This window comes from Magnolia sinica, chromosome 15 (assembly GCF_029962835.1).
Source record: "Magnolia sinica isolate HGM2019 chromosome 15, MsV1, whole genome shotgun sequence".
NCBI lineage: Eukaryota > Viridiplantae > Streptophyta > Magnoliopsida > Magnoliales > Magnoliaceae > Magnolia > Magnolia sinica.
In genome coordinates, this window is record NC_080587.1 from 47,536,681 (window position 1) to 47,552,133 (window position 15,453).

Consider the following 15,453-nt stretch of genomic DNA (forward strand, 5'->3'; position numbering starts at 1 on the left):
AAAAAATAGAAAGAAAGAAAGAAAAAAGTCTCCCCAAGGCCAATTACTAGCCTGAACAAACAAATTAATATATATAAAAAAAATCATGGAATAATCGTCTCCAGAAACGGCAACCCATACAAAGAATCACACTCAAACAGTGCATCCACATTCAGCCAACTTGATGAGAGAAGTACAGAGATGATCCAATACATAACTTTCAATGACATGACAAGGACACTTTGGCTCATAGATTTTGAAGCATCGGGAAGGATCCAAGCATCCCCAAGTGTGTGCATGGAAAAAATGCCAATGGGAAGCCAATCAACGGTCATGGATGAATAACATGAGAGAATAAAAATAAAAATAAAAAATTCAACTGCTCTTCATCATCCCCAAACTAAATTGCTATTTTCTATTTATTGTTACAAATGGTTGTCACTGTATTGGGAGTACTCTACGGCTTGGGATCCCTGTACCCGCAAAACCTCCTTCCTCTTCACTACTCTCATATAAACAATGCTTTTAGTTGGGAGAAAAATCCAATAACTGTCAAAACCACTTCCAAAAGTATAAATGAAAGAGAATAGAGAAAATACCTTATCTTTTCTTTTCTTTTTTTATCCTTTACATCTTCCCTATTAGTGTGGCTATGACTTTCCAACCATCCCTGTTAGTTCGTTGGGTGCATCATCCCTATTAGTGTGGCTATGACTTTCCAACCATCCCTGTTAGTTAGTTGGGTGCATCATTGGGCTGGAGAGGAGGTGCCACAGCATGCCGTCTTTGCCGCTCACGGAGATAAAGGACTGTCAACAGGCAGACCATGAGGGTAAGGATGGTCGCATTCCCTTCATCCATGACCACGTCCTCTACCCATGCTCCCACTCTGGGGTAGACTTGGGGGAGCGAATCAATCAAATCGACCTGGAATGTAAGCACAACCACCTTCAGTTCAGAGCCAGAAATGACTACCAAACAAAAGGATTTCATTACTTTGAGGAGCACTAGACAATTCATATTCAGAGCATGTTACGGTTGGGAATTGTTGGACCTGTCTCAGGGTTGAATCCTGAACTGTATGCATTGGGTGGGGCCCATCAGGCAGGGCCTCTTAAAAATTTTACATTTGTTCAGCACAGGCACACCCTAAGCAAGCACACCCTGACACGTAGATTTGAAAATGGGAGAAAATAACCAAGGTACACAATCCTGAGAGTCCAAACACTTCCAGAAGAACATAAAAAAGAAATGGTACTACTTGGTAGTTGGAAGTTCTCAACCGATGTAGGCTCAAATATCAAAATGAGGCTACCCTTCAAAAAAAAAAAAAAGGGAACAGAGATCACCATGAGTCCCAACAAGTGTTGATTTATGCCTGTTTGTTGATGATTTTTGGGCCTAATCCAGGTTCTACTTTGGAGGGTTTTAGTTGAAGATTTTTGGACCTCAATTCAGGGTCTACTTTGGGGGATCTAAGTGAAGATTTTACTAATTCTTTGAAGATCTTGGGGGTTGATTCTCTGGATTTCCATAAGCTCTTTTAGGACAATACAGCATGGCAACATCATTGTAGATTCATTTCTTGCTATTTTGATAGATTCAATTGATATTTAATAAATTCAATAGTTGGAAATCTTGTTAAATTGGGGTTGTTCTAGGAGGTGAAAGCATTATATTTTCAGAGTTTTGTGAGGTTTCATTTAAATAAATTGGAAGTAAAGAAATTCCAATTTCAATGAAGTAGTTTATCTTTCACTATTCCAATATTCTACTGGGTGTATAATTAATTATATTCCTGCCATTTGGGTATTGAAATTGTTTTGTATCAAAGCCAAATTGAACATCACCATCATTATCATCCAAGCCTTATTCCAATTAATTGGGGTCGGCTCATGGTATGCCAAAACAGTTGCATAATGGCTGCAGCTGTTACATAATGGTAAAGGTTGTAACTGTTACATGTTATGGGGCCGATTACGGCCATCATAGAAAAAAAGGACTCATAACGGTCAATGGAGTAATTGATCCCTCTCAATTCTAATATTCTTCTGGGTGTGTTTTTCATATATTCTTGCCATTTGGGCATTGAGATTGTTTTGGAATCAAAGCCAACGATGATCATCATGATTATCATCTAAGCCTTATTCCATTTAATTGGGGTCAGCTACATGAATCTTGTTCCGCCATTCCAGTCTATCAAGGTTCATGACTTCATTTAGACCATAGGTCATCAAGTCTTTTCTTACTACCACCACCCACGTCCTTTTGGGCCTTCCACTTCCCATCTGTAGCCTTCAACATGTACCAACTCCTACCGACACAGTTCATGGTCTCTGTTGCACATAACAAACCATCTAAGTCTATTTTACCTCATCTTGTTACATATTAGTGCTACTCCTAAGTTTCCTCAAATGCATTTGCTTCTCTCAATATCCTCATTTCAGCTACACTCATCCGATGAACATATTATTCCTTAATTGCACAACATTCTATCGAATAAAGCATGGCTGGTCTTATATCTATCCTATAAACTTTTGCCTTTAGTTTGAGTGGTATACGACAATCACTTAAAACCCCATAGGCAAATCTCTATTTCTTCCACCGCTTGAATTCTATGGGTAACATCCTTCTCAATCTCTCCACTCTTATTGTCGACCCAAGATACCAAAAGCGGTCATTTTGGATAACTTTGGCCTGCAATCTATACATATTCTTCATTTTCCCTCATGTTGTTACTAAAATCGCACTCCCTATAGTCTATTGTAGTCCAACTAATTTCGAATCCATTAGATTCTAAAGCACCCCTCCAAAAGTTTGTTTACGCCTTCCCTCGTCTTGTCAATCAAAACTATGTCATCTGCAAAAAATACACCATGGAATCTCTTTCTACAAATGCCTCATTAACTTGTCCATAACCAATGCGAAAAGGTATAAGCTCAATGACACCTAATGCAAGCTTACAATAATTAGGAACTCACTTTTCTCCACTAGTGGTCCTCACATTTGTTATTGCTCCCTCATACATATCCTTAATCATGTCAATATATTCTGTTGAAATTCCTTTCTTTCCTAATACCCACCAAATTACCTCTCAATCATGTCAATCCCAATGATAGTTCGCAGATTTTTGCTCTACAGTGTCTCTTAATGGCTTTGACATGAGTGGCATATTAAGGGGTCACAGAAGTAGACCAATTGACCCAAGCACTTACGGAGCAAATAGATCAACTCCCTCGTATAGTGACAATGTAACTAATCAAGTGAGAGTTTTCTGACGCAGAGGACGAGTACATATAGAGAAATCTAGAAAATTTCAAATTATCTTAATGGTCTTAACCAAAACATAAGGAATAGCTTTGCTTCAAAGAGGTACTTAAAATGTTCAACTGTTACACACCTTTTTTTTTTTTAAACCCACGCACTCACCCACAATGGTTTTTCACCACAATGGGTACATGAACCCATGACCTCGTATTGAAACTCTTCTGAGTCTACCACTGAGGCATGAGTAAGGACTCAATCAACCATTACACACTTACATCAAAAGAAGATGAGATAATTAATTGGAGACTTGGGAGACAATGTGGTGTCCCATAAGGACCATCATTAATAATGGGGCAGCTGACTAACACCTTTAGGTCAAGGGATGGTAGATGGCCATAGATAAGGGACTTTTGCACCCAAAATGGGAGACAGTAGCACTTACGACACGTGCTTTTACTGTGGGCAGTTGAGACAGTTGTGCATTTGAAAGTCCCTCGCATCAGTTCAGAGTATTGGCCAATGAAGGAGAAGATGGAAAAACGCATCAAATCATCTACTGACAAAAGTAGAGCATAAAAATGAAGAACATGCATGTGATGTAAGGACGGCCTGTAAAAAACTAAACAGATGCTTATGGAGATGGCGGGGAGACATTCGTTATCCAGCGTGCAATGACACTCCCCGAGCAATTAATGAGGGCTGATGGTTGAAGCACAATATTTTTCTCACCAATTGCACTTCTTGTGGGAAGATATGCATGATTCTAATAGATGGGAGAAGCAGTGATATCATAGTCTCGATAGAAATTTTGGATCAGCTAAAATTGGAAGAACATGAACATCCACGTTCCTACCAGATTCATTGGATCAAGAAGGTAATGCCTTTGTTAAATTCAAGTTCTTAGCATCCTTCTCTATTGGATTAAGGATGAATTGTGGATGCATGTCACATCTTGCTGGGGAGACCATGTTGGCAGACCAAAATATGGTGAATTTAACTCCAGCTAACACTTCTTCGTTCAATGATGGTGTTAATATCACGTGCACCTGATGAAGTGGCTTTAGGCATCCGAATCTAATAAATAGGATGGGCATAAGTCACCCAGCATATAGTAGTTCGGAAGCAGAATCAAAGAAGCAAAAGGGATCGAATAAGTGTCATGCATAAAGACTCCTTACTCTAGACAAGCACAATGGCAGAAATCGCTCAGCGTATAGAAGCTCAGAAGGAGGAAGAGAAAAAAGCAAGAGTTAGAATCAGTGTCATGTTGGAAGACTCCTTACACTAGACCAAGACAATACAAGCAGGTGCTTAGTCAAATGGAAGAACAAGCCCCATTCTGATGCAGTGTTTGCAATATCGATAATATCAGCCGATGTCAACGATACAAAATCGACGAGTAATAACAAAAAAAAAAAAAAAAAAGGCCCAAATTCCTGAATATCGGCGATAATATCACAAAATATCACAAAGTATAGGTATGTATCGACGATATCGCGAGATATCGTGCGCTATCGACATTTTTTTTGTAAAGGTTTTTACGATGTATCGACGATATCTGTTGATATCGACAAATATGGTCGAAACTTCACAGGAAACGCACGCTACCCTTCCCAAAACCCCAAAAATAGATTATTTTTTTCCATTTTTCTTTAGATTTCTCTCTTCTAACCTGTTAGTGGCTGGATTTCGGTCCATCCTTTGCTTGCATTTGGAAGAAAAACCCACATTCAAAATCAGAATCAAGATTTTCTTGCATTTGAGGCCATTTCTCATTCAATGAGTAATTTTTCGTTTTGATCCTTTCTTTTGTTTAAATCATATAAAATGAGTGTGAAGTCAGAAGAAATCCTTAATTCTCCATATTTTGCATGAAAAATCAAGGATTTCAACCTTCAATTTCGAGATATAAGTGTAGGTGGACTGATTTGGCAAAATTAGGAAAATTTTGAAAATTTCCCAATTTCTCCCAAATTGCTTGCAATGTTGCACTCCAAACATGAAATCAAGCATGTATGAGGCCTGATCTACCAATTTGTTAACTTTTTTAAAAATTTCAAAAAATAAAAATTATTTTTAATTAAAAAATAATAAAATATTATTATTTTTTCGAATTTTCCTTCAACCAATGACCAATTGAGTGCAATTTGAAACTATTTAGAAGTGTTTGATGAAATGATCATCACATATGCTCTATTTTCCATATTAGAGGGTAGGTGGTTTGGGGGAAATTGAAATTCAAAATTTCTCAAATTTCTCCCAAATTGCTTGCAATGTTGCACTTCAAACATGAAATCAAGCATGTATGAGGCCTGATCTACTGATTTATTAAGTCCTTGTATTTTGGAAAATAAAAAATACAAAAATTATTAAAATATATTTCTCAAATTCTACTTCTTTTTCCTTTTGAATGAATTGGTTGTGTTTATGTACATGTCTTCTTACATTTATAAATGTTATGAATTCAATTTAAATATAGTTGTATTAGTTCAGTCATAGCACATAGCTTAGGACCCTATACAAAGGAAACCTATAACTATGTGCACTTTTTTTACATGTTATGATAAAAGGTGTGTATTACGGCCTTTTTTTAACAATTCCAGAAGTTTCATTGAAACATTCAACCAACTTCCCCATGATTCCCAAAAAAGTGCGATAAATTACCCGATACAAACAATATATCCCATACGATAACCGATATGTAACTATATCCCAAGGGTGCGATATGTAATACAATACCGATTATTTCGAACACTGTTCTGATGCACATGGATCATGGATGACAAAGCGAAAAGATTGGATCGGATCTCTACCATTTGAAGTATCTTCTCGTCTGTGTCAAGTTCTTTCCAACCCAGGGGGAAAGATATAAGCACATGGCGCACAATCAAGCCCAATTTTCCATTTTTGGAGGATTTTAGATGAAGATTTTGCTCATTGTTGGAAGACATCGGGGGCAGATTCATTTGTTGTCACGGGCATCTCTGTGGGCCCCACATAGCTTCTGACCTCAGGAACTTGACACGGGCCAGTTGCGTCCGATCCAAAAATGCATTAATCAGACCAGATATCTCTGCCTATCCAAGTATTCTCATGTCCATTGTGCGTGCTGAGGCAACTTCAATTTTCCGGGACAATGGAATGTTGTGGCGGGGGATTTGCCTCTAGACCCGGAAGGAGGACGCCATGTTAGGGAGCTGAGCCCCACTAGCATCCTTCTCTTTTACCGTCTCCCTAATTCTCTGCCACCATTTGCTGGCAAAGAATTGAATGAAAAGCAACCAATCCATATGCATTTCTGAGCTATTGCTAATGCATGTGCCGTGAGCTGTGGAGATAGCCAAGAGCGATCTACAGTTCCACAGGTGCTGCCTCCCTATTAACGAATAACAAGTCTAATATTTCGTGTGTTTACCCATTGCTAAAAGCTGCTTCCAGCATCAACATTGATGTCGTAGATTTTGGGGTCGTTTGGATTCAAGGAAGTACGTTACTGTAATATATTTAGGGTCGTTTTAGATTTCTTCAAGCAAACAATCTACTCTTCCATTATTTATCAAGGCAAACACTCGAGCATCGCACTAGGTGTCTAAATTCACATGGTCCATCAGGTACACGAACACTTTTTGAGTTTTGAATGATCATGACTTCTTAGGTTTTGTAAAAATGAGACGAGTGCCTTGTTCAAGTTTTCCCAGCAGGGCTCATCTAAATTTAGAGGAACAGAGTGCTAGTCTCATCCTGACACAATAACCATCATGGATTTAGTTTCTCTGCAAAAATGGTGGAATTGCTTGTAATTGGGTTGGTGTACATGAGAAAATGCTTTCTCCTGGGGGCTCGTACATCACATGTTCCATGTAATCATCAATCTTCAAGCACCCTACGTGTAACATGTGTAAATGCATACAGGAATGCATCAAGGTGCCACTTCCATGTTTCAAATCCACCCTTCATCACTGCTCCAGGGTGTTTCACAAACATGGAACAGAATTAATCAATCAGTACACCATTTACATAGCCTATCTATGCCAATTAGTCCCAACTCCGGAGTCCGGAGTACTGCTCACACAAACTTTGCTTGAATCCGAGGTCCTTGTGGGGATATAGCTCATAACTCAAATCTTAAACAAAATGACACAGTCGGATGGAACTCCCCTTCCATCCCTCTTCACCACTCATTTCCAAAATTGAAATCATCTGCTGCAATCCAACCAAATAGAGGCAACAGGAGTGATTTATCATGCACTCCACGCACAATTAACTCAAGGCTGAATTGACAACAGCCTATAAGAGGAAATTTTGTTAGATGATCCAACCATCCTACCACCCTTTTTCAGGCAAGAAATGCATAGTTAAAAAGACGTTGATCAAAGGTATGGCATCTCAAGATTGGCACGTGATGCCGAGTGTCAGATAAATAATATTTTTTCAAATATGTAAATTGATAAATAAAAACTTTTAAAATGAACGAAACAATGGAAGAGAAAAAATAGAAAGAAAGAAAGAAAAAAGTCTCCCCAAGGCCAATTACTAGCCTGAACAAACAAATTAATATATATAAAAAAAATCATGGAATAATCGTCTCCAGAAACGGCAACCCATACAAAGAATCACACTCAAACAGTGCATCCACATTCAGCCAACTTGATGAGAGAAGGAGAGAGATGATCCAATACATAACTTTCAATGACATGACAAGGACACTTTGGCTCATAGATTTTGAAGCATCGGGAAGGATCCAAGCATCCCCAAGTGTGTGCATGGAAAAAATGCCAATGGGAAGCCAATCAACGGTCATGGATGAATAACATGAGAGAATAAAAATAAAAATAAAAAATTCAACTGCTCTTCATCATCCCCAAACTAAATTGCTATTTTCTATTTATTGTTACAAATGGTTGTCACTGTATTGGGAGTACTCTACGGCTTGGGATCCCTGTACCCGCAAAATCTCCTCCCTCTTCACTACTCTCATATAAACAATGCTTTTAGTTGGGAGAAAAATCCAATAACTGTCAAAACCACTTCCAAAAGTATAAATGAAAGAGAATAGAGAAAATACCTTATCTTTTCTTTTCTTTTTTTATCTTTTACATCTTCCCTATTAGTGTGGCTATGACTTTCCAACCGTCCCTGTTAGTTAGTTGGGTGCATCATTGGGCTGGAGAGGAGGTGCCACAGCATGCCGTCTTTGCCGCTCACGGAGATAAAGGACTGTCAACAGGCAGACCATGAGGGTAAGGATGGTCGCATTCCCTTCATCCATGACCACATCCTCTACCCATGCTCCCACTCTGGGGTAGACTTGGGGGAGCGAATCAATCAAATCGACCTGGAATGTAAGCACAACCACCTTCAGTTCAGAGACAGAAATGACTACCAAACAAAAGGATTTCATTACTTTGAGGAGCACTAGACAATTCATATTCAGAGCATGTTACGGTTGGGAATTGTTGGACCTGTCTCAGGGTTGAATCCTGAACTGTATGCATTGGGTGGGGCCCATCAGGCAGGGCCTCTTAAAAATTTTACATTTGTTCAGCACAGGCACACCCTAAGCAAGCACACCCTGACACGTAGATTTGAAAATGGGAGAAAATAACCAAGGTACACAATCCTGAGAGTCCAAACACTTCCAGAAGAACATAAAAAAGAAATGGTACTACTTGGTAGTTGGAAGTTCTCAACCGATGTAGGCTCAAATATCAAAATGAGGCTACCCTTCAAAAAAAAAAAAAGGGGAACAGAGATCACCATGAGTCCCAACAAGTGTTGATTTATGCCTGTTTGTTGATGATTTTTGGGCCTAATCCAGGTTCTACTTTGGAGGGTTTTAGTTGAAGATTTTTGGACCTCAATTCAGGGTCTACTTTGGGGGATCTAAGTGAAGATTTTACTAATTCTTTGAAGATCTTGGGGGTTGATTCTCTGGATTTCCATAAGCTCTTTTAGGACAATACAGCATGGCAACATCATTGTAGATTCATTTCTTGCTATTTTGGTAGATTCAATTGATATTTAATAAATTCAATAGTTGGAAATCTTGTTAAATTGGGGTTGTTCTAGGAGGTGAAAGCATTACATTTTCAGAGTTTTGTGAGGTTTCATTTAAATAAATTGGAAGTAAAGAAATTCCAATTTCAATGAAGTAGTTTATCTTTCACTATTCCAATATTCTACTGGGTGTATAATTAATTATATTCCTGCCATTTGGGTATTGAAATTGTTTTGTATCAAAGCCAAATTGAACATCACCATCATTATCATCCAAGCCTTATTCCAATTAATTGGGGTTGGCTCATGGTATGCCAAAACAGTTACATAATGGCTGCAGCTGTTACATAATGGTAAAGGTTGTAACTGTTACATGTTATGGGGCCGATTACAGCCATCATAGAAAAAAAGGACTCATAACGGTCAATGAAGTAATTGATCCCTCTCAATTCTAATATTCTTCTGGGTGTGTTTTTCATATATTCTTGCCATTTGGGCATTGAGATTGTTTTGGAATCAAAGCCAATGATGATCATCATGATTATCATCTAAACCTTATTCCATTTAATTGGGGTCAGCTACATGAATCTTGTTCCGCCATTCCAGTCTATCAAGGGTCATGACTTCATTTAGACCATAGATCATCAAGTCTTTTCTTACTACCACCACCCACGTCCTTTTGGGCTGTCCACTTCCCATCTGTAGCCTTCAACATGTACCAACTCCTACCGACACAGTTCATGGTCTCCGTTGCACATAACAAACCATCTAAGTCTATTTTCCCTCATCTTATTACCTATTAGTGCTACTCCTAAGTTTCCTCAAATGCATTTGCTTCTCTCAATATCCTCATTTCAGCTACACTCATCCGATGAACATATTATTCCTTAATTGCACAACATTCTATCGAATAAAGCATGGCTGGTCTTATATCTATATTATAAACTTTTGCCTTTAGTTTGAGTGGTATACGACAATCACTTAAAACCCCATAGGCAAATCTCTATTTCTTCCACCGCTTGAATTCTATGGGCAACATCCTTCTCAATCTCTCCACTCTTAGAATTGTCGACCCAAGATACCAAAAGCGGTCATTTAGGATAACTTTGGCCCGCAATCTATACATATTCTTCATTTCCCCTCATGTTGTTACTAAAATCGCACTCCATACAGTCTATTGTAGTCCAACTAATTTCGAATCCATTAGATTCTAAAGCACCCCTCCAAAAGTTTGTTTACGCCTTCCCTCGTCTTGTCAATCAAAACTATGTCATCTGCAAAAAATATACCATGGAATCTCTTTCTACAAATGCCTCATTAACTTGTCCATAACCAATGCGAAAAGGTATAAGCTCAATGACACCTAATGCAAGCTTACAATAATTAGGAACTCACTTTTCTCCACTAGTGGTCCTCACATTTGTTATTGCTCCCTCATACATATCCTTAATCATGTCAATATATTCTGTTGAAATTCCTTTCTTTCCTAATACCCACCAAATTACCTCTCAATCATGTCAATCCCAATGATAGTTCGCAGATTTTTGCTCTACAGTGTCTCTTAATGGCTTTGACATGAGTGGCATATTAAGGGGTCACAGAAGTAGACCAATTGACCCAAGCACTTACGGAGCAAATAGATCAACTCCCTCGTATAGTAGACAACGTAACTAATCAAGTGAGAGTTTTTTGACGCAGAGGACGAGAACATATAGAGAAATCTAGAAAATTTCAAATTATCTTAATGGTCTTAACCAAAACATAAGGAATAGCTTTGCTTCAAAGAGGTACTTAAAATGTTCAACTGTCACACACCTTTTTTTTAAAAAAAAAACCCACAATGGGTACACGAACCCATGACCTCGTGTTGAAACTCTTCTGAGTCTACCACTGAGGCATGAGTAAGGACTCAATCAACCATTACACACTTACATCAAAAGAAGATGAGATAATTAATTGGAGACTTGGGAGACAATGTGGTGTCCCATAAGGACCATCATTAATAATGGGGCAGCTGACTAACACCTTTAGGTCAAGGGATGGTAGATGGCCATAGATAAGGGACTTTTGCACCCAAAATGGGAGACAGTAGCACTTACGACACGTGATTTTAATGTGGGCAGTTGAGACAGTTGTGCATTTGAAAGTCCCTTGCATCAGTTCAGAGTATTGGCCAATGAAGGAGAAGATGGAAAAACGCATCAAATCATCTACTGACAAAAGTAGAGCATGAAAATGAAGAACATGCATGTGATGTAAGGACGGCCTGTAAAAAACTAAACAGATGCTTATGGAGATGGCGGGGAGACATTCGTTATCCAGCGTGCAATGACACTCCCCGAGCAATTAATGAGGGCTGATGGTTGAAGCACAATATTTTTCTCACCAATTGCACTTCTTGTGGGAAGATATGCATGATTCTGATAGATGGGAGAAGCAGTGATATCATAGTCTCGATAGAAATTTTGGATCAGCTAAAATTGGAAGAACATGAACATCCACGTTCCTACCAGATTCATTGGATCAAGGAGGTAATGCCTTTGTTAAATTCAAGTTCTTAGCATCCTTCTCTATTGGATTAAGGATGAATTGTGGATGCATGTCACATCTTGCTGGGGAGACCATGTTGGCAGACCAAAATATGGTGAATTTAACTCCAGCTAACACTTCTTCGTTCAATGATGGTGTTAATATCACGTGCACCTGATGAAGTGGCTTTAGGCATCCGAATCTAATAAATAGGATGGGCATAAGTCACCCAGCATATAGTAGTTCGGAAGCAGAAGCAAAGAAGCAAAAGGGGTCAAATAAGTGTCATGCATGAAGACTCCTTACTCTAGACAAGCACAATGGCAGAAATCGCTCAGCGTATAGAAGCTCAGAAGGAGGAAGAGAAAAAAGCAAGAGTTAGAATCAGTGTCATGTTGGAAGACTCCTTACACTAGACCAAGACAATACAAGCAGGTGCTTAGTCAAATGGAAGAACAAGCCCCATTCTGATGCAGTGTTTGCAATATTGATAATATCAGCCGATGCCAACGATACAAAATCGATGGGTAATAACATAAAAAAAAAAAAAAAAAAAAAGGCCCAAATTCCCGAATATCGGCGATAATATCACAAAATATCACAAAGTATAGGTATGTATCGACGATATCGCGAGATATCGTGCGATATCGACATTTTTTTTCTAAAGGTTTTTACGATGTATCGACGATATCTGTTGATATCGACAAATATGGTCGAAACTTCACAGGAAACGCACGCTACCCTTCCCAAAACCCCAAAAATAGATTATTTTTTTCCATTTTTCTTCAGATTTCTCTCTTCTAACCTATTAGTGGCTGGATTTCGGTCCATCCTTTGCTTGCATTTGGGAGAAAAACCCACATTCGAAATCAGAATCAAGATTTTCTTGCATTTGAGGCCATTTCTCATTCAATGAGTAATTTTTCGTTTTGATCATTTCTTTTGTTTAAATCATATAAAATGAGTGTGAAGTCAGAAGAAATCCTTAATTCTCCACGTTTTGCATGAAAAATCAAGGATTTCAACCTTCAATTTCGAGATATGAGTGTAGGTGGACTGATTTGGCAAAATTAGGAAAATTTTGAAAATTTCCCAATTTCTCCCAAATTGCTTGCAATGTTGCACTCCAAACATGAAATCAAGCATGTATGAGGCCTGATCTACCAATTTGTTAACTTTTTTAAAAATTTCAAAAAATAAAAATTATTTTTAATTAAAAAATAATAAAATATTATTATTTTTTCGAATTTTCCTTCAACCAATGACCAATTGAGTGCAATTTGAAACTATTTAGAAGTGTTTGATGAAATGATCATCACATATGCTCTATTTTCCATATTAGAGGGTAGGTGGTTTGGGGGAAATTGAAATTCAAAATTTCTCAAATTTCTCCCAAATTGCTTGCAATGTTGCACTTCAAACATGAAATCAAGCATGTATGAGGCCTGATCTACTGATTTATTAAGTCCTTGTATTTTGGAAAATAAAAAATACAAAAATTATTAAAATATATTTCTCAAATTCTACTTCTTTTTCCTTTTGAATGAATTGGTTGTGTTTATGTACATGTCTTCTTACATTTATAAATGTTATGAATTCAATTTAAATATAGTTGTATTAGTTCAGTCATAGCACATAGCTTAGGACCCTATACAAAGGAAACCTATAATTATGTGCACTTTTTTTACATGTTATGATAAAAGGTGTGTATTACGGTCTTTTTTTAACAATTCCAGAAGTTTCATTGAAACATTCAACCAACTTCCCCATGATTCCCAAAAAAGTGCGATAAATTACCCGATACAAACAATATATCCTGTACGATAACCGATATGTAACTATATCCCAAGGGTGCGATATGTAATACAATACCGATTATTTCGAACACTGTTCTGATGCACATGGATCATGGATGACAAAGTGAAAAGATTGGATCCGGATCTCTACCATTTGAAGTATCTTCTCGTCTGTGTCAAGTTCTTTCCAACCCAGGGGGAAAGATATAAGCACATGGCGCACAATCAAGCCCAATTTTCCATTTTTGGAGGATTTTAGATGAAGATTTTGCTCATTGTTGGAAGACATCGGGGGCAGATTCATTTGTTGCTATTTGAGTATATTTAATTGATATTGAATTAATTTAATAGTTGGAAATTCTATTAAAGGTTTTCATAATGAGTTTAAGATGGCACTTTACGATGTGTAAGTTGGGTTTGTTCTTTAGGAGGTAGAGAGGCATTACATTTTATGAGTTTTGTAAGGTTTTATACAAGTATTTTGTGAGAAATGAAGAAGTTTCCATTTCAGTAAAATTGTTTATCCCTCTTTATTTCAATATTCTCATGGGTGAGTTCTTCATCCATTCTTGTGATTCAGGTATATCGAGATCCCACTAATTCAATAACAAAATTGCATCAATTGACAACCAAGAAAATATAGAGAGCATGTTACAGGTTGGGAATTGTCAGGCCTGGAAGTATCTTGGGGCTTAATTTTGAACTATGTGTGTTGGGCTCATCAAGAAGGGCCTAGTGAAAATTTCAAATTTGCTCACCCTTGGCCCACCCTAACACCTAGATTCAAAACTCGGAGTGTAAACGAGCATCTGTGAAAGTAGTGTACACAATCATAAAAGCCGAAATACCTTTAGGAGAATCATACAGAAGAAATGGCACCACCTGGAAGTTTTATTTCTGACATTTAGCAGCAATAGGCCATAGATTCTTTTATCAATAAAGAGTTTCTCCAATTATTTTAAGAGTGTTGGGCAGTTTGAGCTAAGATCTAAAACGAATTATTCATAACTTCATTTTGCAAATTTTTTGGGGCGTCACCTATGATAATGTGTGGGCCATTCAGGCAAGGCCCTGGAGAATAGATGGTAGGACGAATTTTACTCTTACCGTCCATTTGCAAGACTTTAAACTGCATGGCTGTGATTCTCCAATCATGCATGCCTTTACGTTGTGTGCAATCTAGGGTGGATCCAATGATTTTTGTTGATAATTTGTGGGATCACATAGGGAATTTGCACCACAATAACACATGAAGTATTCATCCAGGATCACAGCATCTTAACGAACCACTCGGTTATTTCCTATTCGTGCCCCGCTTATTCCATTCCGAATTCATCCATTTATTGGGGGAAAAGAAAAGGGAGGGTGTCGGTTGGTTGGCCCTATGCCAAATCATGAGCAGGCCAGCAAGACTGAATATTGGAGGTAGGGGCCACACCCAAGAGATTTTATGCATAACCAAAAAGTTATAGCAGCAAATTTCTGAATATTTAAAGCTAATTGACATGCTAAGCTCACTGCGCCCTCACAGGCCAACCTGGCTCACGTATGGGACATCCAAGTGGTGTGTTGGGTGGGGCCCACCGTGTAGACAACCAGACCTAGAAAGAAGATGTTCCAACCATCAGGCAAGGCAACGCTTGAATGTTTGATGTGGACCATTGGAAATCTTTTCAAAACCTTCCATGATTTTCATACATGTGCAGTCCCACCTGAGTTGATCAGCTTGATTTGTGGCCCACAGCAGGCACAACTGAAGCACAGCTCAGAGATCCGCATGTGAGCTTAGGGAAGTTATTGGAGAAATTATCATTGCTTCGTAAAATATGAGAGAAAAAAATACAAAAGTTAATTTGATGAGAGAAGGCAAATGATTGAGCATAGA

At 38.1% G+C, this 15,453-nt stretch overlaps 1 protein-coding gene and 1 long non-coding RNA gene across 3 annotated transcripts in view; both read right to left on the reverse strand.

Annotated features, from left to right (window-relative positions):
* Positions 1-667: 667 nt before the first annotated feature.
* Positions 668-15,453, reverse strand: part of LOC131228002 (ERAD-associated E3 ubiquitin-protein ligase component HRD3A) — a 44,320-nt gene continuing 29,534 nt past the window's right edge. Inside the window, exon 6 of one of the 2 annotated variants that reach the window (XM_058223817.1) lies at positions 668-906. In XM_058223817.1, coding sequence (XP_058079800.1) covers positions 715-906 — 192 coding nt within the window. In that variant the 3' untranslated portion in view covers positions 668-714. Of the gene's footprint in view, positions 907-8,061; positions 8,582-15,453 lie in introns of those variants that run through there. The other variant, XM_058223816.1, reaches the window with a different exon arrangement.
* On the reverse strand, positions 12,538-15,452 carry LOC131228003 (uncharacterized). The gene is made up of 2 exons (XR_009162681.1): positions 13,674-15,452; positions 12,538-13,588 (listed from the first exon to the last, which is right to left on the reverse strand). It is a non-coding gene; the product is annotated as an uncharacterized LOC131228003 (long non-coding RNA).